Here is a 23,132-nt window from a genome sequence, read left to right on the forward strand (position 1 = left end):
AATAAAGCCACAATTTTCTATGCAAAACTGGCATACTTGAACTTTTAGCATTTGTAAATGCTGTTGAAAGCTTCAAAATAGGCTTGTCTTATTGTATGCAGCCTTACTAGTACTGGAAGAACATCTGCTTGGGGTTTTTTTTGTACAAATGACAGGAACTTAACAAATCTGGCTTTCACAAGAATATTAATTAAACCTGCAGTTAAAACTGGGAAGAGACAGGATAGAAAACTAATGTGTGAGGCTGTAATAGATATCTCTGTTTTGGTGCAGAAATATTTAACCTCTTTAAGGCTTTGCTTTAAGCGACCGGTGTCTTGTTTTTATTCTGTCCTCACCTATTTGCTTAGTTAGATGCTGTTAGATACTTCAGTTGCACAGGCAAGTAAATTGTTGGAGAAATGGAGTGAATGGATAGCGAGACTGTGGAGGGTCTTGTAACTGCTGCAGTAGCTGTGTGGGTTGGTGTGCCTGTTCAGTATGAGTCCGGGCATAGAGGAAGGGCAGGTGGGGCTGGGATGCATGTTTGCACATCTGCCTGTCTTTGTTTTTTTTTCCCAGTGTACCTTTGCTCTCCTCTTCTCCCATGAGTACGCTTCTTTCCTACTTGGGACGAACGGGCAGAGAGGTTGAACTGCTATTTTGTCCTACAGGTTTGTGGGCAAAGCATTATCGAAACCTGTTGGTGGGATTGTGTGAAGAAGGTTGCACTGCCGATCGCTGCTCTGCATCTGTCTGTGGTGTGTGTAAAGAGTGAACTTTAATTTCCGGTGTGCTCCGCGTGGAGCTTTCACAAGCTCTAAATTCTGCTGACAATCTGGACTGGGGATGATGGCTGGGAATTAACCACAGCAAAGACTTATCTGGCTGCTGGGTATGGTACCTTAAGCCCATATCTCCTGCTTTTCAGAAAACTGATGAAGTAGCAAGTAGATGAGGTGTGAAGGTAGTTCTGAGAAAGTCAATAAATAGCCAGAAGCTACAATTTAATAAGTGTTTGGACATATCTGGCTCAAATAGCTTATATATTTTAACTCTCTTAAAAGTGATAGACGGAACCTAAATCTATATTCCCTGTGGCATTAGGTATCAGGAGAAATATGTGGGAGCAAGGCATTTGAAATCAATAAATTGCTTCTAGGTACAGCTTAATGCAGACAGAATTTAGAGAAAAAAGATTGTGAAACAGATACAGCAGTAAAATTTAGCTTTAATTTGCAGAATACAGCAAAACCCTAATCCTGGCTCTTGTGAAAATGAACGGAGATTAGGAAGTTATGGGAGTGAGGAAGTTCAGTGCCATGGGGCAACTTGAACAGAAATAGGTGTACTGAAAAAGTAAAAAAATCTGTGGAGAGCTTTACTCTCTAGAGAGTAAAGCTGCTCTCTAGGTTAACATTATGCATTTATGGTCTCATTTAAGGCTTTTAATTACACAAGATCTATTTTATATTACACTTGAAGCAAAGTTTCTTTCTCATTTGCATGGGGTTTTTGCTGTACTTGAGAATCTTTTACTTCACTGCTTTGAGCTTCCTTTTGTTGGACCTGCTTGTGGCTTTCATGGGATAGAAGTGCAAGAGGCTTCACCAAGTAGCTAATTAGCGATGATATTGCATTTTATAAAGGCCTTTGTTTTCTGTCTGCTGTGCCTAGCACAGCAGGTTGTTACCTGGGTGCGTGATAGGGCTGAAGCAACTCTGAATTTATATGTTCTTCATTCTCCTCCATGGATGTAGTGGGGCAGAACCATTAACGTTTCATTACCTCGACAGATACAGGCATTTGTTAAAGTGAGGCTTGTGAGAACGTTACACCTAAGGGAGATTAAAATTATCTTCCTGGGGCAGATTCCAGTCAATCTTTCTTGATTCTGAAATATTTATTACTGTTTACAGGAAATTCATATGGAATCATATGACATGTACAGAAAACCATAAAATTTTTATTTATCATTCACCTGTGGCTTTGCTGTCAGCATATGGAATTAGCTGCTTATGCTTGACTACTGTGGTTTTTTTTGTACCTTAACATAGATCATAGTATGTGATTTCTCCAAATAAACAGTTTAGAAAACATTTCTGATTTACATTGTCTTGCAAATTTCAACATCATCAGTTTCACTTAAATTTTCCCCAGTTGTTTAGAAACTCTGATCTGTAAAACATAATAAAATCCTCTTAATCACTTTTACTTCTGAGACTAGAGATAAAGCAAGTGGAGATTTGTGAAGTGTTGTTCCAAGAATTAGAACACATTTGCTTTTTCAGTGGGCCCCATGAAAGCTAGGGATTCTTCTGGAGCTCACCCATCATCTGTCATCCTTCTAAGGAAGTAGTTAGACTACAGTAAATGCTCTAAGATAGCCAGTAACACATCTGCAAGGGTTGTGTTTGAGCAGGCGTGGTGAGTTAGGAGAACTATTGTAATCTGGTTTTGTTTTGGCTTTTTTGGGTGTTGGGGTGTTTTGGTGGTGTTTGTGTTTGGGTTTTTTTTTTTTTGTGGGGGCTTTTTTTTATTTGTTGTGGGCTTTCTAGAACTGTTTTTTGGGAGTGCCTTAAAACTTGTTGTCAAAAAGTTATTGCTCATCACTGATCTGGCCTGTAAATGTTGTAGACTGAAACACTTTGTGCATATGAATGTAGGCAATGGCTTTGCGTTTAGGAACAGGCCTGAAGTCAGGGACAACTTGGCTAAGATCTTGGCTTATTTGCATAGACGTCCTGTGAGGCTTGATCAAATTATAGAAACTCTGAAATTACTTGTCTGTATTTATAAGATGAAAAGGAATTGGTGTGGGGCTGGGTGCATATTTAATACGTGGGTGTTTAAGGCAAATCAGTTTGTCTTTGCAGTTAGGCTTTGAAACTTTATTTGCACGGTATTGTGCAAGACTCTTCTGTTGATGGTAGACTTCGGATTGTTAGTGACTAAGATAGAAGCAATCAGTCTGTATTTGCTCATTTGAATAACTCTTGTTCTCTGTGTATGAAGCTGTGTGTGGGGAGTACAACAGGACAAAGAAGCACTGAATCATACTTTGTGCGCTATTTCTGGAAGATCAAGCAGGCTTAAGACTTGGAGGAAGAGGGGTTACTGGGATCTTTTTCAACTTCTGTTGAGAAAACAAATTCTACCCGCATTAATCATCAGAATGAGTTGTTGAAGTTATGCCCCTGTATTAGAACCTTGTTTCTAATGTAGTGGGACTTTCCCTGCAAGACTGAGAAGTCACTCATTAGTACTCTTCACACTGAAATTTGTACTGATTGTAAGTCCTAAATGAAGTGAAAGGAGCAGTTGACTCTTGGAATGCATCACGATTACACTTGTGCTCAAGAGCAGGATGAAATGCCCACCTTAGAGCACTGTGCTATGGCACCTGCATCTGCTGCTGCCCAGGATAATTTGGGTGCATTAACATTAGGTGGTGCTGTGTTGAACAGACCCTGGGTGTGCTTAGGCTTTCTGCCGATATGCCTCTTAGCTAGCAATGAGATTTCTTCTCTCTTCTTTTAAGGTCTTGTTTTGCTCGAGGAATAGTTGTATGATCCACTTTGAGAAAAGTAACGAAGTCTTTATTTTGAAGGAATGAGCTAAAATTCAGGCTGCCTTTTCCACCTTTGGTATATAACACCATGTGCAGAGAGACCTTTGACTATTTGATATCAACAAAGAGCCAATGGAAAAGGGTAGCCCATAAGCTCGTGTTAAGTTGGAAGAAGCTTCGTTTAGAACGTGGTCATGGATCTATACTCATAAACAGGGTACCTTTCCTTTAAGATGTCTTACTGGGAGCTGTTTGGCAAGATAAATAGAATGTAGAGTAAAATCCAGCACAAATTCAAATGTTTATGGCTACCACCTAAATAGCTGAAAAGACAGAGGTGTAGCACAGTACTCTTTGTATTTGGGAATGGGCTTTCAGAGGTGACTGGAAGTATAACAGTATTTTTTTAGAAACATCACCGACAAAGCTGAAAGTATGCATCAGTAAATAAAATTGAGTTGTCTATCACACTGAAATGAAGGTAGGCAAGGATTTAATAGGTAGCATTTTGAATCCAGTGTATTATAGGTTGTTTGGGTTTTGTTCCCCCCCACCCCCACCCAGTTGAGCTAGCTAGATCTCATATGTTCAAACATGTTCAGTTCCTACTCATTTGATGTCTTCAGTGGGCAGTCCATATGCGCCCCTGTTTTGGTGCTGGATGGAGTGAAATGTCCCCTCTATACAAAAAGGATGTGGACAGGCTGGAAGGGGTCCAGAGAAGGGCCACCAAGATGCTCAAAGGGCTGGGAAGCCTGCCATATGAAGATAGGCTGGGAGAGCTGGGTTTGTTCAGCCTTGAGAAAAGGAGGCTCAGAGGGGATCTCATCACCGTGTACCAGTACTTAAGGGGCAGCTACAAAGAAGATGGAGACTCCCTTTTTACATGGAGTCCCATGGAGAGGACAAGGGGGAATGGACACAAGTTGCTCTTGGGGAGATTCCGATTGGACACAAGAGGGAAATTTTTCACAGTGAGGACAGTCAACCATTGGAGTAATCTCCCCAGGGAAGTGGTTGACTTGGCCATGTTGGACACCTTTAAGAGTTGGCTGGGCAGGGTGCTGGGCCATCTTGTTTAGACTGTGCTCTTCCTAGAAAGGTTGGACTAGATGATCCGTGAGGCCCCTTCCAACCTGGGATTCTGTGATTATGTTCTTTGATAGCACCCTGATCTGGAAGGCTGTCTGTAGTCCAGCAGTAGCTGCTGTTGAGATGTCTACCGACTCCATGAATTTACTAAAAATACTCAATTTCTTAAAAACAGTAGGAATTAGAAAAGCTTACTTGCGCAATTAGCTCAGTAATGAAAACATTAATGGAGAATAAAAATGGCAACTTTGCATATTTGCGGTTTAAATTAGGGCAAGGGGCATGATGAGAGAATGATTTCTTTTTAATAAAGACCTGTCCACATTACCTGATTTGGTAAGCAGCCTGTCTTTCTTTGTGGAGCTTTAAATAACGTATTTGCAGGGTGAACCAAGTTGTATGTTCATTAATTGTGGGTGAAGTAATTTGTTATGACCAGAATATCTCAGATGTTCAATGAGAAAACAGACGTCATGTTGCAATCAAGTTGACTCTTTTATGTTTTGCATCCTAATACTGCTGACAAGAGATGAGTGGGATTGTTTTGGAAGACACTTGCAGTCTGCAAAGTTAGTACTTTCAGCATGTGTTTGAGTGTTTTGTATTGTTAGTAAATGCATGGTAGGTCTTCGGAGGTGGGAACCGATAATGTGGCTCTGAGATTTCAAACAAATGCCACCTGGAAGTTCATGATAACTTGTGGTTTTGATTTCCAGCTGCTGTTGAGGGAGCAGACAAAAGGGAAGTGCTTGCTTGTTCGGAGTCTTTTCTGCAAGACGTGTTATATGAAAGTTGATAGTTAACTATATCTGATCCAAAATATTGAGAACTAGCAAATGGTAACTAAATATTTTGTATGCCAAGGAAAGGTCTGGAAAGCAAAAAGCAGACAAACAAACAAAAAAACCAAACCACTTGCCTTCTCCTGTTCTTCTCAACCTTGTGTATTTTTCCTTTGCCAAGCAAAGCCTATTGCCTAGAAACAAATAATTGAACTTAATGTCCCCAGAGGAAGATGTACCTTCCTTCTGCACTGATGACTCACAGCATTTTTGAACTAGTATTTATGAAAGAGATTATTTCCCAACACTTGCTGAGGTCCCACGGTGCTCAGTGGCCCAAGAAATCATTAAATTAACCAGCACCTAATTTCAGTAACCCAGGGCTTCTGTGACACAGGGATGTTGAAAGAAAATAAGTTTGGTAACTTTGTTCCAGTCAAGATGCTGGATGACTTTTGTTATTGGCTCTGAGATGTCCTCATGCTCAGATTCCTGTGTCTTCTGGGGCAAGATGATTCACATGGAGTCCAGTTGTGAGCCCATGCTCCAGATACATAAATTGGGTGTTACTGGGTCTGGCTCTGGAGCATAAAATGCCAAGCAGGGGATCGAGGGAAGGGGGCAGAGCTGTTTTGGAAGTGAGAATGCACTGGACAAAGTGTTAATGGGGAGGTCCATAAATGGGAACAGAGGCTAGAATACAGCACATGAAAACAGAGAAACTGGATGTGTATCTGTTGTGCCAGAGAGTTAGAAGTAAAGGAAAACCAGAAAGGGCAGGAAGGAAGGTTCACAGAGAGCTTAGGAACAGGATAAAGGAGAGTTGGAGGAAAAGGCCATGGGAGAGCGGTCTGTGATTGGAGAGAAAGATCTTTCAGATTGAAGTTACACAGATTGATGTACAGGATTTAAAAGGATGCCATACAAATTATGAGTCTTTTTTTTGAGCAAGCAGTGCTGAGCAAATCTGGTAGGGGTTTCAGTGCAGAGAGGAGTGATGTGCTGAAGAAAGTTAAGAAGGTCTATTCTTTTAGGGCTTCACTATCTCTGTTTCTTCTACTTCATTGCTCTGTGTGTTTTTTCAAGGAGACGTGGTTTGGGGGGATTGGAAGAAAACAAAGTTTTGGAAAAAGAATTGAAAGAAAAAAGTTAAAACACCAGGGCAAAACCAAGTTAATTGTTTAATTTTCAACTGATAGTATTACTACAGTCTTCTTTAGAAGTTCTGCTGATTTATGATTTCTAAAATGATAACAAACCCAAAAATGCTAGTTAGAAGAGAATTGTAAATATTGTTTTCCTCTGTAGGTATACTGATGTTTCAGACTCTTGCCATTTCATCCTCTTAGTATTGCCTAATGCAGCCAATTCATGTTTCCCAGAGCTTCCCAATTAAATTAAGTGTTCAGAAGTTTCCATGACCTTTAGGTTTCTTTGTACTCTATGTTGTTTTGCAGAGAGTATGATAGACTTTGTGGTTTACTTCCAGTGTAGCCTTTCTTTTATGGAAAAGATGTCACAATGCAAAAAGGCCATGGTTTTGAGTTGTGTTTTTGAGCATTTATTACAATGCTGATTTGACGTAACTTTTTTCTAAAAATGTCTTAACATACAGGAAACTGTTGAAGTAGCTCATCAAAAAAATGGTCAGCAGCAAAATGTCATAATTTAAAAAGTATCATTAGGCTGAATGTATGGAAAAAACAAGTTGAAGAAAGAAGATCCCCTTAGAGGAGTTTGTTACAGGATATAGAAAAGGGCACCTATATGCCATATTCATTACCGTGATTGATGTTCGCTGTGCTTATGGTTCTTGCTTCAGTTTTGCTTGTCACAGTGTGTATGACTTCCTGGAGAACCTTCTGTAAAGGTTAGGTTGACCTCTTCAGTCAGATCTGTGAGAGTCCCCAAACACAATCCTCTGTTCTTCACCAAAATTTTGGGGGTTTCTCTGAAACCTTATGGTCTAATGGAGGTTTTTGAGGATGATGGGCATCAGCCTGCTGAATGAATGAATCCCAGCTTCACTGTGACCTTACAAGAGGGAAGCTGGAGCTGGAGAATGTGGCAGGTGGAGACCTTCCAAGGAAGGGTGCACGGACTGCCGTAGTAGGCCCAGCGCTACATTCGTGTGCTGTTTCTCATCCAGGCCTAAATGTTTCACATCTGTCTTTCTGGTGTATAAAGAGAAACCTCAGGTCTTCCTGCCCCTGCCTGTGTAAGTATGTATTTAGAAGCCTGAGTTTATTTGTCAGAGCCATTTTACTCTTTCTTTGGGCACACACTGAACACCAGCAACCACTCAGGTCAGAGCACTGATTGAATATACGTGTGTATATATATATATTTTTATATATATATGTATATATACATATAGCCAGTCCCTCCAATCCCCCTGCCCTGAGTAAACAACCCTTACCTGCAGTGTTGCTTAATATTTAGTAATTATGAAGCCTGAAGGTCTTGTTTATGCATGCCAAATCTGATCTGTTTTGGTCCATATTTGTTTCAGCATGTCCATCAAAGCCTTGCATTTAGTGTAAGTGCATCAAAGTTCTGAAAGCAAAATGTGACCACTGACAAGTTGCCCCTGTAATGGTGTGAAAGTGCATATATTACTGCAACCCGATAGAGCAATGCACTCTTTATGAATAGGTTTTTTTAAAATGAAATATTCAGAGTTGATGTATGAACTCTTATTAATAAATACGTACAACTCATAATGTGTATATTTGTATATATACATAATCAAAACTTGTATGTAAATGTATCTGTGTGAGAGAATGAGAGTTAATAAGAAAAAAGATTAAAAAATAAATACAGAAATATAACAACTAAATATGATAAAATAATACTATTGCGGTAAGGAGAGGACAAGCCTCTGCTACAATTCCATTTTTCTTAAATGATTTTTAGACGTATACATTAATGACAGTCCTTTTCCAAAGCTGCTCAGAAGATTCTGTTCTGCAGAAGCCTTTATTCAGCACCCTCTGTTCTGCAGAGGGTGGAACCTGTGAAGGAATGAATTTGAATGGGGGAGTTTTTTTCCTACGTGTAAAATATATGCAAGTGTTGCAATGGTTGTCCCTCAGAGTCCCAGTCAAGGAGCTAATATATCGATAGCCTGGAATCTGAATGACTGTATGAAATTATTCCTGTTGGGTTAGTGTGTAAGGTCTTTCTAAACTTAACTGTGTTAGTTTTTCCAACGGTGTTTTGAGGTAAGTGGTTTTATTTTAGCTTTAGGGGAGAAGTATTGTCACGGTGAGGCTATCTCTTCCTTCACACGTGGAGACCATGGTAAAAGGAGGAACTGAAACCAAGCCCAGAATTGCTGTTCTCTGCATTAAGGCATCTCTCCTCTGAATAAGGACATCTCTTGAAAATTGTTATGCTCTACAGTGACGTATGACTGCTACTGAAGCTCTTGTGTGTTAATGTATTCCCAGCCTCCTGTCTGACATAGCGCTGGCCCCTGTTTATTTCATCCCCCTGCCCGATTCTCAGGTGGTGTGTTACGGGTGTGGAGCTGAATTTATGAACATTTTATGCTGCTGAAAAGAATAAGACAGGCAAAGCTTTGGCAGTGCTATTGGAAAACTGTTTTTAAAATGTGTTTATTTTAATACTTGGTGAATTTAACTAGGCCAAAAGTTCACCCTTTTTCTGATTTTGAAACTGCACCTTTCTTCGCTTTTCTGTACATAATTCCTAGTCAAGTTTTTTACCTGTAATTATCTTTCTAACAGTAATAGTATGTTCATTAGTCTAAAAGTGTTGTTTTCATGCAGCCTGGGTTGGAGGAGAGATTCTTTGGCTTGTTCCATTTTTGTTTTGACTTCTGTATAGCCTAAGATTGAACTTGGTCGTCTTTCCCAACCGGTCAAGACAGGTTCGGATCTTGGTGCATTCACTTTGTTTAAAATAGCTAAAGGTCTGAATGTTATTTTTGATTACTCCTTTTATCCTTTCCCTGTCATAGAAGAGGCCAGTGTTTGATCCAAGTTAATGGGGTAATCTCTATCAACAACGATTAGAAGCCTCTGAATGTTTTCTCTTATTTAACATAGTACGTCCTTCAGTTGCTATTTTATGTGTTATTTTCATTTTACCTGCTTCCTAAGTTAAGTGGCTGAGAGTTAATTTTAAAGGATCATTTCTTTGGAGAAAGTGGCAGTGAGACAGAAGGAAGATGCACTTTTAGCATTTAGAGTCATACGTATGTGTATGGGGGGAAAGGATATGCATGCCTATGTGGATACATACATGATGAGGGCGTATGTAGACATGCTTAAATCTTTGCAAGCTTTCTTCTGCTTTAGCAGGATGTTAATTCAAATAAAGCATCCTGGAGATGATGTTTTAGCTCTATTCATTGTTCATCGGCTTATGTTATTTAAAGATACCTCAGTCAATGCTTCAATACTCAGGATGTACTGAATAGTAGCAAGAGTGACACAAATTTTCTTATCCAAACTGATAAAATATTCTGATGAATGCTAGAGCACTTCAATATTTGAGATGGATTATCTTCATTATTTGAAAAAAGAAGCTCCAACTTTACAAGAGAGAGAATAGTGCTAGTAGTTCTGTACTATAGGTCATTTTACAGGATTAGATTTTATATATATGCTTCCACAGATAATTCTGGGATTCAGTTCTGTTAATGCCTTTAGATACCAATAGGTTGTGAACATACAGAAAGGTTCGGTTCTTGAAGAAAATTATATGCTTATCTGCGTGGAGGCAGATATTGCATTAATATATTTTGTCTGAAAATCGCTGAACTAGAATTATACTGTAACTAAGACATAATCTAAACTAGAATTATGCATGCTTTTTCCCAAATTAGCTACGTTGAATTTCTCTTTAGTAGAGATTAATGATTTATAAATTCTAATTTGTCTCTTTTGTAGCACTACTTCACAGTAGAGCTGAAGCAAGGATTTTGTTTTGTTAATGAAACCTGCTTTTGTTGACCACTTAATTTAAAATGCACCTTTATGCATTTTGGTGATCTTTCTGCCTTTGTATAGACCGGACTTTTCCAGGGAGTATGCATTTTTGGGAGTAGCAACCATTTTTCTTAACTTTGTTTTCCATGATGTGCAACCTAATGGCATCTCAGCTGGTAAATGAGAACTGTTTGTTCTTTCTTTGCAAAACAAAAAAAGTACAATGGAAATGCTTGTGTGTGGTTTTTGTTTTTGTTTCTAAAACACAAAGCAACAAACAATGAACAAACAAAAAAACCCTTCCAAGAATGTAATTGTTTTAAATGTTGGATATAAAATCATTTTGCAAATAGTCAATTTATTGATAATGGCTAAGTTTGGACCTTTTTTACATGATATAAAGTAGGAGTTGACAGTTTGGATAATTTTTAACACAGATTTGTATCTTTCTGTCTTCTAGACAACTCTGCTGAAGCAGATTTATGGTTGCTGAACAGTTGTACAGTAAAAAATCCTGCTGAGGACCACTTCAGAAACTCAATCAAGTAAGTTGTTTCCCTAAAAAGATACTTAATTATCAATGACTGTTGCATGTTTTAGTTGTAAAAGCTTCATATTTTCAATCCAGAAGTAATTTTGTCTTTTAGAGCAAGAGGTGTGCTGAGTTTGTGTTAAAATGGTGAATTCTCTGGAATGGATTTGTAAGGTGCAGTGGATTTTTTTTTTTTTAATTAGCTATAACTTGCAAGTGATTATCAATACACTAATTTAGGAGAACTGCTGACCTATTAGGGGCTTCTATGTCACTTTTCAATACAATGTTGTAATATTCTGAAGAGTTGAATATTTGTTTTTTCAAAAGTGTGAATTGTTAGGCTATTTCTTCTTTTGTCTACTTCAATTTTACATTATCAGGTCCTTCTCGTTATAAAGGCATCAGGTACACACTTAAAACTAACTATTTCACTATACATTTTCTTAAAAGGTGAAGCGATTAGCCTGTAATATGCCTTGTGAAGAACGTGTTTTATTTCTCTAACGTTTTGATGACGTTGGAAAATACGACTTGGTAGCGACTTCTGCAGAAGTATGGTTGTGATTAGAGTAACTGGAAAACCTGTACACTTACAGCTGTCATTGCACAGTATAAACAAATATTGTGATATGTTTCTTGTGGATTTTACCTTTAGTACACAAGCATGGCTATTTCTGCAGTCATTTTAGTGTAGTGCACTGTGGATGGATTGTTTGTTGAAATCCATTTTGGTTAGAAAAGCATAGTAAGCAGTTGGCACGCTCAGGAAGGTAGAGAGGAGAGAGAAGCCATGTCTGCTCACAGTGCTGGAGTTCCTAAGAGCATCCTGGCGCTGTAACCTAGAGCAGAAACCATTTGCCCACAGTAGGTGGCACAGCAGAAGCTGCCTCTGCCCCTCAGAGGGCTTCCCTTCCTGACCACTGGTGTTGTGCTTAGTGATGAGACTGGCTTTTTGGCTTTTTTTTTTTTCTACTGTTGCCAAAAAAAAAAAGCTATTCTCAGAATACTTCCAGTTAGTATGTGTTGGCTAACAGAACTGATGATGAGATCTTTTCCAGTTCAGTTGTGGCCACCTTTCTATTTTACTAATCCTATGCCAGAACTGATGTGGTATGGTGTGTGTCTTTTAACCAGTAGAACAGAGTTGGTTAAGAAAGAGGGTCTAACTAAAAGCAAGTGACCAAAAATATTTCTTTGAACTTCATGTTTCTTTTGCCACTCTGTTAATGAGTCTGATGTTATTTGTAGCCTTGGTTTATTCCTCCTTTTGTTTTGTTTTGGTGTTTTTTTTTTTTTTTTTTTTTTTTTACTTCTCACTATATACTTTCTGTCCTGACACACGGACACTCTGGTGGTTCTCTATTCTCTTTACTGAGAGTTGCTCCTTTCCTGTAGCACATATCGTTTGTTCTCTGCTCTCATGGCAGTTGCTGTTTGTGGAGAAGGACAACCTGTTTCTGACCATTTTTTCTAATGTTCATTAAACGTAGGGGAGAGAACCATATGTGGGTGCCCTTTCATGGGACTTGGAACTGAAAGATTAAACATTCTCCATCTCAGCAAAGAGCAACTACTACTGCATTTGGATTTTACAGTAGTGAGGAAAGCTTGTATCTCCAAAGAACACATCTTCTCCCAAACACACCTTAATTTGTTACAGCAACAAACCCAATGCGGGAAATTTGGGTGATACAAAGCTAACTGCCATTATATCCTGTCATATCAGCTTGTTGTAGCAGCTATGGAGATCTTTGTTTTTCTTGGTTGATTAACAAACATTTAGTATGTGGATTGTCAAAGCAAGCATACTTGGAGTGGAAAAATTAATACTTAGCACAGTAAGATTCTTCTTTCAAATAAAAATAATCAGGCTGAAAGTGTTATATAGCATTATGAATGAATGGAGAAGTATTTCAGTTTTGTGATTCTCTGCCCTCTGCAACAGTTTCTGCCATGTAACTTTCCTGGCATATATGACTTTAAAATGCACTGATTCAAACCGGTGTTAGCGTGTTCACGCTGGTGGTTGAAGAATGACTGTAAGAGAAGCTGATCCCTTACTAATACCGTGTGATAAAGAATGTGTCAGAACCCAACAAGTCTTATAGTCTCATCCTCTTTTGATCTGATGTTCTTTTAAAAACAAAACAAAACCACCCCCAAACTCTCTGAACCTTTGCATTGGACGTGCAGGTGTATATATAGCTGATACAAGCCAACTGGCAGTATAATCTCTGTATAGCTCTTAGAAGTAGTCTGCTGCTCTTCAGTATCAATAAAGTTGAAGCTGCTGAGCCAGAGTGATGATGTGGAGGGCAGAGTTGCTTAAAGACCATTAGCTTATGGGTAGGAATTGAGAGCTTTTCCTGTGCAGATTTTATTCTCGGTTGATCGTAAAATAAGATTAAAGGCAGGGGTAGGCAACAGTAATAAAGGATTCCCAGTATAATTAAGTAGGTGGAGTTTAAAAAATAGTAATTAGTATCCTTTGAAAAAAAGAAGGTTAATTCAAGGTAAAGTCCAAAATAAAGAGAATAAAGCAGATAACTTAAATCAAGCAAATGTTTGAAGACCAAGATGACTATGTAGAGCAAATAGCTAGGCAAAGAATAAGAATCCCTTGAACAAGTAAAAAGAAGCGAAAGAAGGAAGAAACTAACATGAAGAAGTGAGGCAAAGAAGACCACAGAGAAACAGTCCCTGTTCAGTATAGGGTGGCTTAGTTATGTTGCAGTAACTCTGTTTTAAGACTTTGCTAAATGTAACAGAAAATGGATTATCCCCAGCCCTAGTTTCCCAGAATTCACAGGTGCATGTAACCCCATGGCTGAAACCACTTATGATGGAAGTTTTGGTAGGATCCTACTTTAGGATAGGAGGAGCAGGAGATGGCCTGTTGTATAAATGGCTCCAATTTGCAGCTCCTGTGAAATGAAAACATGCGCTTCTTGGAAGGAGGAAGTGAGAGCATGGAGTACAGCGGGGAGAGGGAGGTGAGGGCGCAGGAGCTAGGGTGGGTGTATGGTGTTACTTGCCCAGTTGATAAGCAATATTCACATGGTATATGTAGAGTTGAATGAATTATGCCCCTTTGACTATCCCTACGATTTAACAGTGTACTGTAGATAGTACTACATACACAGAATCACAGAATGGCTGAGGTTGTCAGGGACCTCTGGAGATTGTCTTGATCAACCCTGCTCAAAGCAGGGACATCTAGAGCAGATGGCTGAGGGCTGTGTGCAGGCAGGTTTTGAGTTTCTTCAAGAGACTCCACAAATGCTCTGAGCAACCTGTTCCAGTGCTTGACCATCCTTATAGTAAAAAAGGGTTGTCTTAGGGTCAAACGTTGTATCTTGTATTTCCATTTTTTTATTGCCTTTTGTCCTGTCACTGGGCACCACTGAAATGCCAGGCTCTGTCATCCCCTCTTTCTCCCATCCCCCTCCCTATCAGGTGTTTATACACACTGATGGGATTCCCTTGACACTTCTGTTCCCCACGCTGAACAGTCCCAGCTCTCAGCCTCTGCCTCTGCCTGTATGTCAGATACTCCAAACCTTTGACTACCTTTGTGGCCCTTCCCTGGACGCCTTCCAGTTTCTGTGTCTCACGTGTACTGGGGAGCCCAGAACTGGACCCAGTGCTCCAACTGTGGCTCTCACCAGGGCTGAGCAGAGGGGAAGGATCACCTCTCTCCATCTGCTGGCGATGCAATGCCTGATGAAGCCCAGGAGGTTGCAGGTGGTCTTTGCCCCAAGGGCTCATCGCTGGCTTGTGGTCAACTTGGTGTCTACCAGGACCCCCAGGGCCTCCTGCCAAGCAGCTTTCCAGCCGGTCAGCCCCAGCCTGTCCTGGTGCCTGGGGCTATTCCTCCACAGGGGCAGGGCTTTGCGCTATTCATTTGTTGAACTTCATGAGGCTTGCACGTTCATTAGCTTAAGAAAAATCTCATTTTCATTAAAGTTGGTATTTAAATAAACACTATAAACAAAGTAATTCATTTGGGTTAACTCAGTGTTTCTCGTGAGCAATCTTCTTGTCCTCATAAAGATGTGACTCTTAGGTATGTTGTGTAGGCTTTTAGAAATACATTACTGCAATGAATTTCTCTTCTGAAAGAAGTGCGTTTGTTCTCTCAAGGGCTTGTATTTTGGCTGGTGGTGGACATACCTGTTGTGCTTTAGTAAAGTAGTAGCTGGGCACTTCTGGGAGTTAGCAGCTTTTTGAAAAATCCAGGAATGTTGAATCCCTCTGATCAGTTTTTTTTTTTCTACTGGTATTGAACTCTTGCTAAAGTGGTGGGTTCCTCTGGCAGGGAAAGCATGCCATGGAGGGCAGCCTCTACCTTGGCCTGTTCTTACAGTCTTAAGTATCTGTGAATGGCTGCAATCCCACATAGGGTCTTAGCTTATTGGTGCTTGATCTTGCACTTTTTAATTGACTTGCATACAGTGATTTAAGCAGAAGGATTTTTGAATTTTAAATTCAGAAAACTGTGATAAACCTAAAACAACCGTTAGTATCTTTGCTATACTATTTGTACGGAAAGTGTCCCCCAAAACGCGTTGTTCATGGTGTCATGTTGAACAGAACGGCTGTGATGGATTTAAAGCCTGTAACAACATGGTACCTCAGATACAGTTGTGGAATCGAGTGCATTGAGGTGGGTTGGATTCAAGGACCTTTACCTTACCTGGAGATAGTTTTTCACTGCTACCACAACTGGTTTTCTTAAGTGCTGGGGTTTTCTTATCTTGTGGCTCAGTTAATCAGAAGTTAAAGACATTTTATGGAATGGGATATGTTTTCCCTTTCACCTTATTTCTTTTAACAGTGGCAGATACTTTCTTTCTCCAGTTATTAGTCTGATACAATATAGCAAGTTTCCTTTGGGAAATGCATTCCTGCATGGAGGACCACAAAGTGCTTGGGATACTTCATTGAGGGAATTTGTCTTTGTAGGACAGCTGTGCCTTAAACTCCTCACCCCGTCCTGTGATCTAAGCTAGCTTTACTCTTGAGATGAACAGAGCTAGGATATTAGTCTGTTTTGAAGTCCTGTAGGACAATATATAATAACATTAAATTACTTAAAAAACCTTCTTAAGTATTTGCTTATAACATTTTCTGAAGCTGACTTTATTTTGCCTTGGAATTTAGAATGAGATAGTACTTTTTAAAAGGTAGCCTGCAACCTGTATTTAAAAGACAATCACATCCTTTTTTTGCTGATGATGTTTAGGTATGATATCTTTGCTCTGGAGCTGATCATCTGTCACTGTGACCAACTTATATGACTTAAGTGTATATGCATATAGGTGCTTTATAAACAGTATAAACAGTAATGAATAAATAAAATATCATTAATATCCCTCCAGAAGGATGTCACTGTATTTATTTATTTTTGGGGGTGTTGGGTAGTTCTGTGATGGTTAGTTTCAGTGTCTCACCGTAGTCTGGTTCTTTTTTTTTTTTTTTTTGCCCCCCCCCCCCCCCCCCCGGCAGAAGGTTGTCAGCTGACATTTTCTGCTACCATTTATTTTATTCAAAAGTATCTTTCTTAAAACTTAGCTGTTAGCAGCAGCAAGAATACGCATTCAATAAATGAGTTGCTAATAAGTTGCTTAACTTTTGTAAACAACAGTACATCCGTGAAGGCTGTTAAAAGAGAATTTAGCGTAAGAGCATGTTCTAGAGGAGCTCACTTCCTTTAAAACAGAGTTATGTTGCTCTTAGGCCTCATGCTTCATTGATTTCTGTGTGCTCTGATATTCTTTCTTGACTGTTACATCTCAGATATGTAATGCACTTTCCCTAATGACCTCTGAAAATTCAGAGACTGTTGTGTGTTTCTAGCTAGCCATCTTCCCCCTTTCGTGATCCTTTCCTGAGTGCTGTTATAAAGTTACTCATGTGTTCAGGGACTTTGGATTTTCCTAAGGCGTTCTCTTGCTGGTTCAAGTATTATGGATAGGATTCTGGGATCTCTTTTTGTCCAAATTACCTGGATGATGTAATTTGGGAAGTATTACATGGTTGTGCTGTTGAGGTGTTCGTGGCTTGTCTCATGGTATGGAATAAATTTGACCACTATAATAATCTTTGTTATATATATAATTAATATATAACATTAATACAGATTCTCTTACCTATATGTTTCTGCATTCCCAATGCAGGCACACTCCAATGTGTTGTCAGCCCTTTTCTTTCCGATAGCTATGAATTGTGACAGAAATGTGAGGGCTTGTAGCACTGTGTGGCTTCCAGTTCTGTCCTTGCATCAGTTTTCACCAGTTCATGAATAAACACTATATGTGGGATTTCACTTTTATGCTAGGAGGAGCATCAAAACCTGAAGAATTTGTTGAAATGGTGGTTTAGCAGGACATTGATCTTAGACCACGCAAATTGTTTATGGCTCTCAGGTCCAAGTGGACTAAGTTGAAGAGAGAAAGGCATGACTGCCTCTGGATGCTACAGAATTTCTGTTCACTGAATGCAATTGTGTTGATGTTAAGTATGGAAGGAGGTTAGTCTTTAAGAAATACAAAACCTTGCTCAGAGATAAGAGGTAATAATAACTTTCTGCTGCTTGTCATCTTTGTAAGCGAAAATAACCCTGGAAGAAGGTTTCATTTTCTTTGTTAACATTTGTGAAGGTAATTTATATGATGCATTTTGCAAATTGAGCAAAACCAAAAAATGCACACTGAATTAAAACAGTGTTACCACTTTCTTTCAAGCAGTATTAAGCCTTTTGCTTTTACTAATGCATTTCCAGTGTAAAAGTAGACTTTACACTGAAAATGTGATTTACACTTGTTTATACTGTTCATACAGTAAAGTTTAAGCTGTGAAGTACCTCTGGAAGAGGAAACATAAGCATTTCGAAGCTCTTTATTATATAGATCCTGTTAGCATAAGATGATCACTTCCACTGCGTTTCTGAGAGGAGCGTCATAGCCTTGCTGTTTATTGCATTTGACAGAAATAGTATGTTGCCATGACTTTCAGTGTTTGTGTCAGAGTACTTAAGGTAACAGGACAGCATTGAGAGCTGTAGCTAGGAGTACTGCTATTTTATGCTCTTCCTCTACTGAAGAAATCCGGAGAAGACCTGTATTCTCTGAAGTAAAAATGCCTGTGGAACAAGCTGCATTGGGTGGGAGAAAACTTGGCACTTGAGTTTTTTTAAGAGAAGTTGCCAATAGTATTCCTTCTTGCTTGAATCCTGGAAATTAGTCCAGATAACATTGGTGAAAATCCTACTGTTTTGCCATGATGAAAGGCTCACATGCTCACAGATTGAGGAAATGCTTGTATTCAAGATATATGCTATTTTAGCTGTGCAAGAGAAACATCTTCCCCAGATAACAGGAGTTATTTAGTCTTGAATGGACAGAGGTATATGTTTAAAATATAAATCTATTAAATAGAATTTAAAATCACAGTTCTTCTCTAAGAACTGGAGAAACTTATGTGACTGCTGAACTCTGGCTTCATGAAAGCCTTGATTGGGATAGATTTATGCACAATGGTTACATTTTTACAGTCATGGGAGGTCTGTAAAGATCTCAGCAATCACACACCATTAGCCAAAATTAGTTCTGTAGCGTAACATAGCTCATCCTGTTTAATAAAGAAATACATTTTTTTAGAAAGCACTCTAATCTTTGATATAAAGTATACAAATTAATTAGTTGAGAACACTGAATACTTCTCGTGTTTGATGGATGGTTTTTTTGAAGGTTCAGCATTTTTTCTGGCAAAAATTTCTAGACGGGTGTCTTACTTCAGCGTTCGAGATCTTGTTTTTCATATAGCTATGCTCATCTGTATTACAAAACACTTCAATGAAGTTATGTTAATTTTGCTAGTTAATGTTTCTCAGTTTAAGCAATACCAGCTTCACTGTTACATAGTTGGTTAAGCCTTACCATGGAGCATAGCATTCTGCTTCTGGCTTTTACATGCTGCAAAAGGATTTTATATGCTTAGGAGAGAAATTTTATTGAATTGGAAGTCTTCATTTAAAAACTTACCAATCTGGTAAGTTTTTTTCCCTTTCTTTTTAAATTACTGAATATTGTCATCCATGCTTTTATTGTCTTAGGCTGATGGAAGACATAGCTGTTGGTGAAGGATTCTGTCATTTAAATGGTGTTTGTTAGTGGAAGGATTTTTCTCATTTGACTGCATTCCTTTTCTTGCACCATCTTTGCCGTAAAATAGACCGTTAAAAGCTGCTTGGCATGACATTATAAAATGCAGAGAAAAAGCAGACTGTAGAACTGAGTGTTTTCCATTGTATAGTGTTTAGAAGATAGAAGGATTATGGACTGCTTATGATTTACATGTGTTACATGGCCTCATTTTGCAGAGATTTGCAAAAGCCTGGGTTATGAACTTGCATGCACTTTAGTTCAATAGTTTATTTTAACAGGCCCTGTTCTTATTAACTTTTAAACACCTCTCAGGAAATCTTTTTTACTTTAATATGAACATACTTGGGACTGTTTTAAGTACTCCACGATACTGATGCTTTGGGAGGTTAGACAGTGCAGTGGCTTTAGTTCTACACTGCTCATTAAGCTTTGGATGCTTTAGGGGGCTAATTTAGCTTTTAGATACTCTTTAAGCCTTGAGCCAGATAATTAGGGACTGATGTATATTTGATTGCCATTTTAAAGAAGAAAATATTACCAGGGCATGAGAGACCAGCTCTGTTCCATAACTTTATATATCTGTATTTGAACTTTCTGATTGGGCTGTAGTTACAGGTCCCCAGCTACGTAGGCTCCTGGAGCACTGGTGTGTTACAAGCAGTGTTTACAGACATGGAAAATCAGTTAAGTCCATTGCTAAACATACAAGACACACTTTTCTTTGCAAACAAATGCAAATCCATTACACTTCAGTGATATAGGTAAACAAGGAAGCCACCTGATTTGGAATAGCTCCCCTGGTAGTTTATGGAGTAAGACTTCCACCTTTCTCCTCACCAACCAAAATGGGGGCACAGCCCTGCTGGGTCTTTTTTCAGCATTTTACAACAAGAACTTGCATGCAAGTATAACCATCTGAAATCTGTTTTAAGAAAATGAGCAACATTAAAAAGGGAATCTAAATTTTTCTTTAGACTGCATTGCTGATGTTATGTTTAGTTGAAAGACAAACTAGTTGTTCTTCCCCTTCCTCTCAGACTTGGTCAAAGTGCATCAAGTTGCACTCTCCAACCAGACAGATTTAATAAAACTAGTAAAAGTATCACGCTTTCTCAGTGTTTTTCATGCTGTTCTGCCATAGACTTGCTTCAGGGATGTGGTGTTCATGTTGGGCTCTTAGTGCTGGCTGCCCCCTCTTTGCCCAACCCAGGGTCAGGTACAATAGAAATGATCAGGAAGATGGAGGCACTGTTTAGGGCTAGAAGTTTCAGGTTTGTTTTGTTACTTAACCAAAGGATTTAAAGAAGAGGCGTTTTGAGGGATAGGAGAAATTTGGACAAAACTATGCTTGGTCACACTTCATGGGCATTTATGTGAAAAGCATGCTAAACCTATTTGAAAATGTCTCGCCTGCTTTAGCAGGATGAGGACAATGTGTTCTCTTCACCAAAGGAGGCCTCACTCTGAATATACTAGTGCTAAATTCCTAATGCATTGGTTAAAGTTCCTCCCTTCATTAAACTCACTCTTCAGATTAGCAGGTTAACCTCTAGTTTGGCCTAACTAGCCAGTGTTTTCTGTTTGTTTGCTGTTCAAAAAATAGGCTACTAAAGATTTTTAAAATCTAGTTTGTGTTATGGTATGCTAAAGAATAAAATCCACTTCTGTGTATATGAATTTAAGGAATGTGAGTGCTGGAGTGGAATCAGAATGTTAGCAGTTTGTAATTCAGCATGGCTGCGGGTGGAAAAGGCTCCTACTGAATTTGCTGAAGCAAAGAGCTGGTGACAATTCGTTAAGAGCTTGTGGTTTGCACAGTGGTGAGATAGTGGATGATTACTGGAAATGGCAGCAGTCTGAGACATGTAGTGTGCTTTTTTTATTACTTCAAACCGTAGGCTAGATGTACTCTCTTTTCCTCGGAAAAATATCTGACTTACCCAAGCAGACTGTGACCAGTAGTGGACTCTTTAGCTGAACTTTCTGCATTGCAGTTAATTTGGGGGTGTATGGTCAGGGTTCTTGCTGCCTCTGCAACCTGACATTCATATCCCTTCTGTTGGGGAATTTCTTTTTTTTTTTCTTATGGGAGGAAACCAAATTAATTGCTCCACCATTAAAAAGTGAACGAGAGACTAAGATATTTTAGATTTGCCTCAGATGTGTAATAGAATTACTGAGGGAGGACATAATATTAACTGAGGTCCCTGGAAATTATCTGGGACAGGATCAGGACTATGGGACAGGACTGAACTCTGATAGGTTTAGGTTGCTTTGCCTGCATACAGTAAGTACAGTCATAAGAGGTCAAAAAGGCTTTGGGTTTTTTTTTTTTTGCTTTTCTGAGTGTGTATCCAGTAGATCAGTATATTTTCAATAAGCTGCTGAAGAGGAGAACAGCAAATTGATTCTGCTGCCCTTTGAAAAAGGATTTTTGGTTCCAGCAAGGCTAGCTTTTTACTTTTAATGGCACAGGTGTTGCACTAAGTTGAAAATAAAACTTTCTACACTAAGAGATCACTACAGTTTTAAAAGTTCTATTATGAAAGTCCTAGTAAGAAGTGGATATTGAGAATTCTCTTTAAAATGGGGAAAACCAGAGATATTTTGCTTACATGTATATTAAAAAAATACATACCACAGAATGGTAGGGGTAAGAAGGGACCTCTGGAGATCCTATTGTCCAACCCCACTGCTTGAGCAGGGGGCACAGGACCTTGTCCAGGTGGGTTTTGAATGTCACCAGGGAAGGAGACTCTACAACCTCTCTGGGCAGCCTGTGCCACTGCTCTGTCACCCCCACAGTAAAGAAGTTTTCCTCATTTTCAGTTGGAAGTTCCTGTGTTCCAGCTTGTGCCCATTGCCCCTTGTCCTGTTGTTGAACACCACTGAAAATAGTCTGGCCCCATCCTCTTGACACACACCCTTTAGATATTTATAAGCATTGATAGGATCCCCCCTCCGTCTTCTCTTCTGGAGGCTAAACAAGCCCTGGTCTCTCAGCCTTTCCTCATAAGGGAGATGCTCCAGCCCACTGATCATCTTCCTAGCTCTCTGCTGGACTCTTGCCAGTACTTTCCTGTCCTTCTTGAAATGGGGAGCCCAGAACTGGACGCAGTACTCCAGATGTGGCCTCACAAGGGCGGAGTAGAGGGGGAGGATAACCTCTTTCTGCTGGCCACATTCCTTTTAATGCAGCCCAGGATTTCGTTGGCCTTCTTGGCCACAAGAGCACATTGCTGGCTCATGGACAACTTGTTGTCTACAGGCACTCCCAGGTCCTTCTCAACAGAGCTGCTTTCCCATAGTTCAGCCCCCAGCCTGTACTGGTGCATGGGGTTGTTCCTCCCCAGGTGCAGGACCTTGCACTTGCTCTTGTTGAATTTCATGAGGTTCCCCTTGGCCCAGCTCTCCCGCCTGTCCAGGTCTCGCTGGATGGCAGCACAGCCTTCTGGTGTATCAGCCACTCCTCCCAGCTTGGCTCATCAGCGAACTTGCTGAGGCTATACTCTATTGCTTCATCCAGGTCATTGATGAATATATTGAACAGGACTGGACCCAGCCAGACCCCTGGGGAACACCACTAGTGACAGGCCTCCATCCAGACTCTGCCCCATTGATCACGACCCTCTGAGTTTTATTGAGCCAGTTCTCATTCCACCTCACTGTTCTCTCATCCAACCCACGCTTCCTTATCTTGCCTGTGAGGATGCTATGGGAGACAGTGTCAAATGCCTTACTGAAGTCAAGATAGACAACATCCCCTGCTGTCCCTTTGTCGACCCAGCCAGTCACGCCACCATAGAAGGCTATCAGGTTGGTCAAGCATGCTCTTCCCTTGGTGAATCCATGTTGACTACTTCTGATAACCTTTTCCTCGACATTCCTGGAGATGACCTCCAGAATAAACTGTTCTAGCACCTTTCCAGGTTGGAGGTGAGGCTGACTGGCCTATAGCCTGTACTTGGCTGACCTTCAGTCCTTGGGCACCTCTGCGGTCCTCCCTGACCTTTCAAAGATGAAAGTGGCTTAGGAAGAACATCCACC

General features: G+C 39.8%; 1 protein-coding gene across 3 annotated transcripts in view; it reads left to right on the forward strand.

Annotated features, from left to right (window-relative positions):
• The window catches only part of CDKAL1 (CDK5 regulatory subunit associated protein 1 like 1), a 420,128-nt gene that overhangs the window by 61,790 nt on the left and 335,206 nt on the right, over positions 1-23,132 (forward strand). For all 3 annotated transcript variants that reach the window (XM_064443696.1, XM_064443697.1, XM_064443698.1), the window contains one exon: positions 10,843-10,927. In XM_064443696.1, the coding sequence (XP_064299766.1) occupies positions 10,843-10,927 (85 nt within the window). The remainder of the gene's footprint in view (positions 1-10,842; positions 10,928-23,132) is intronic.

This window comes from Phalacrocorax carbo, chromosome 2 (genome assembly GCF_963921805.1).
Source record: "Phalacrocorax carbo chromosome 2, bPhaCar2.1, whole genome shotgun sequence".
Lineage (NCBI taxonomy): Eukaryota > Metazoa > Chordata > Aves > Suliformes > Phalacrocoracidae > Phalacrocorax > Phalacrocorax carbo.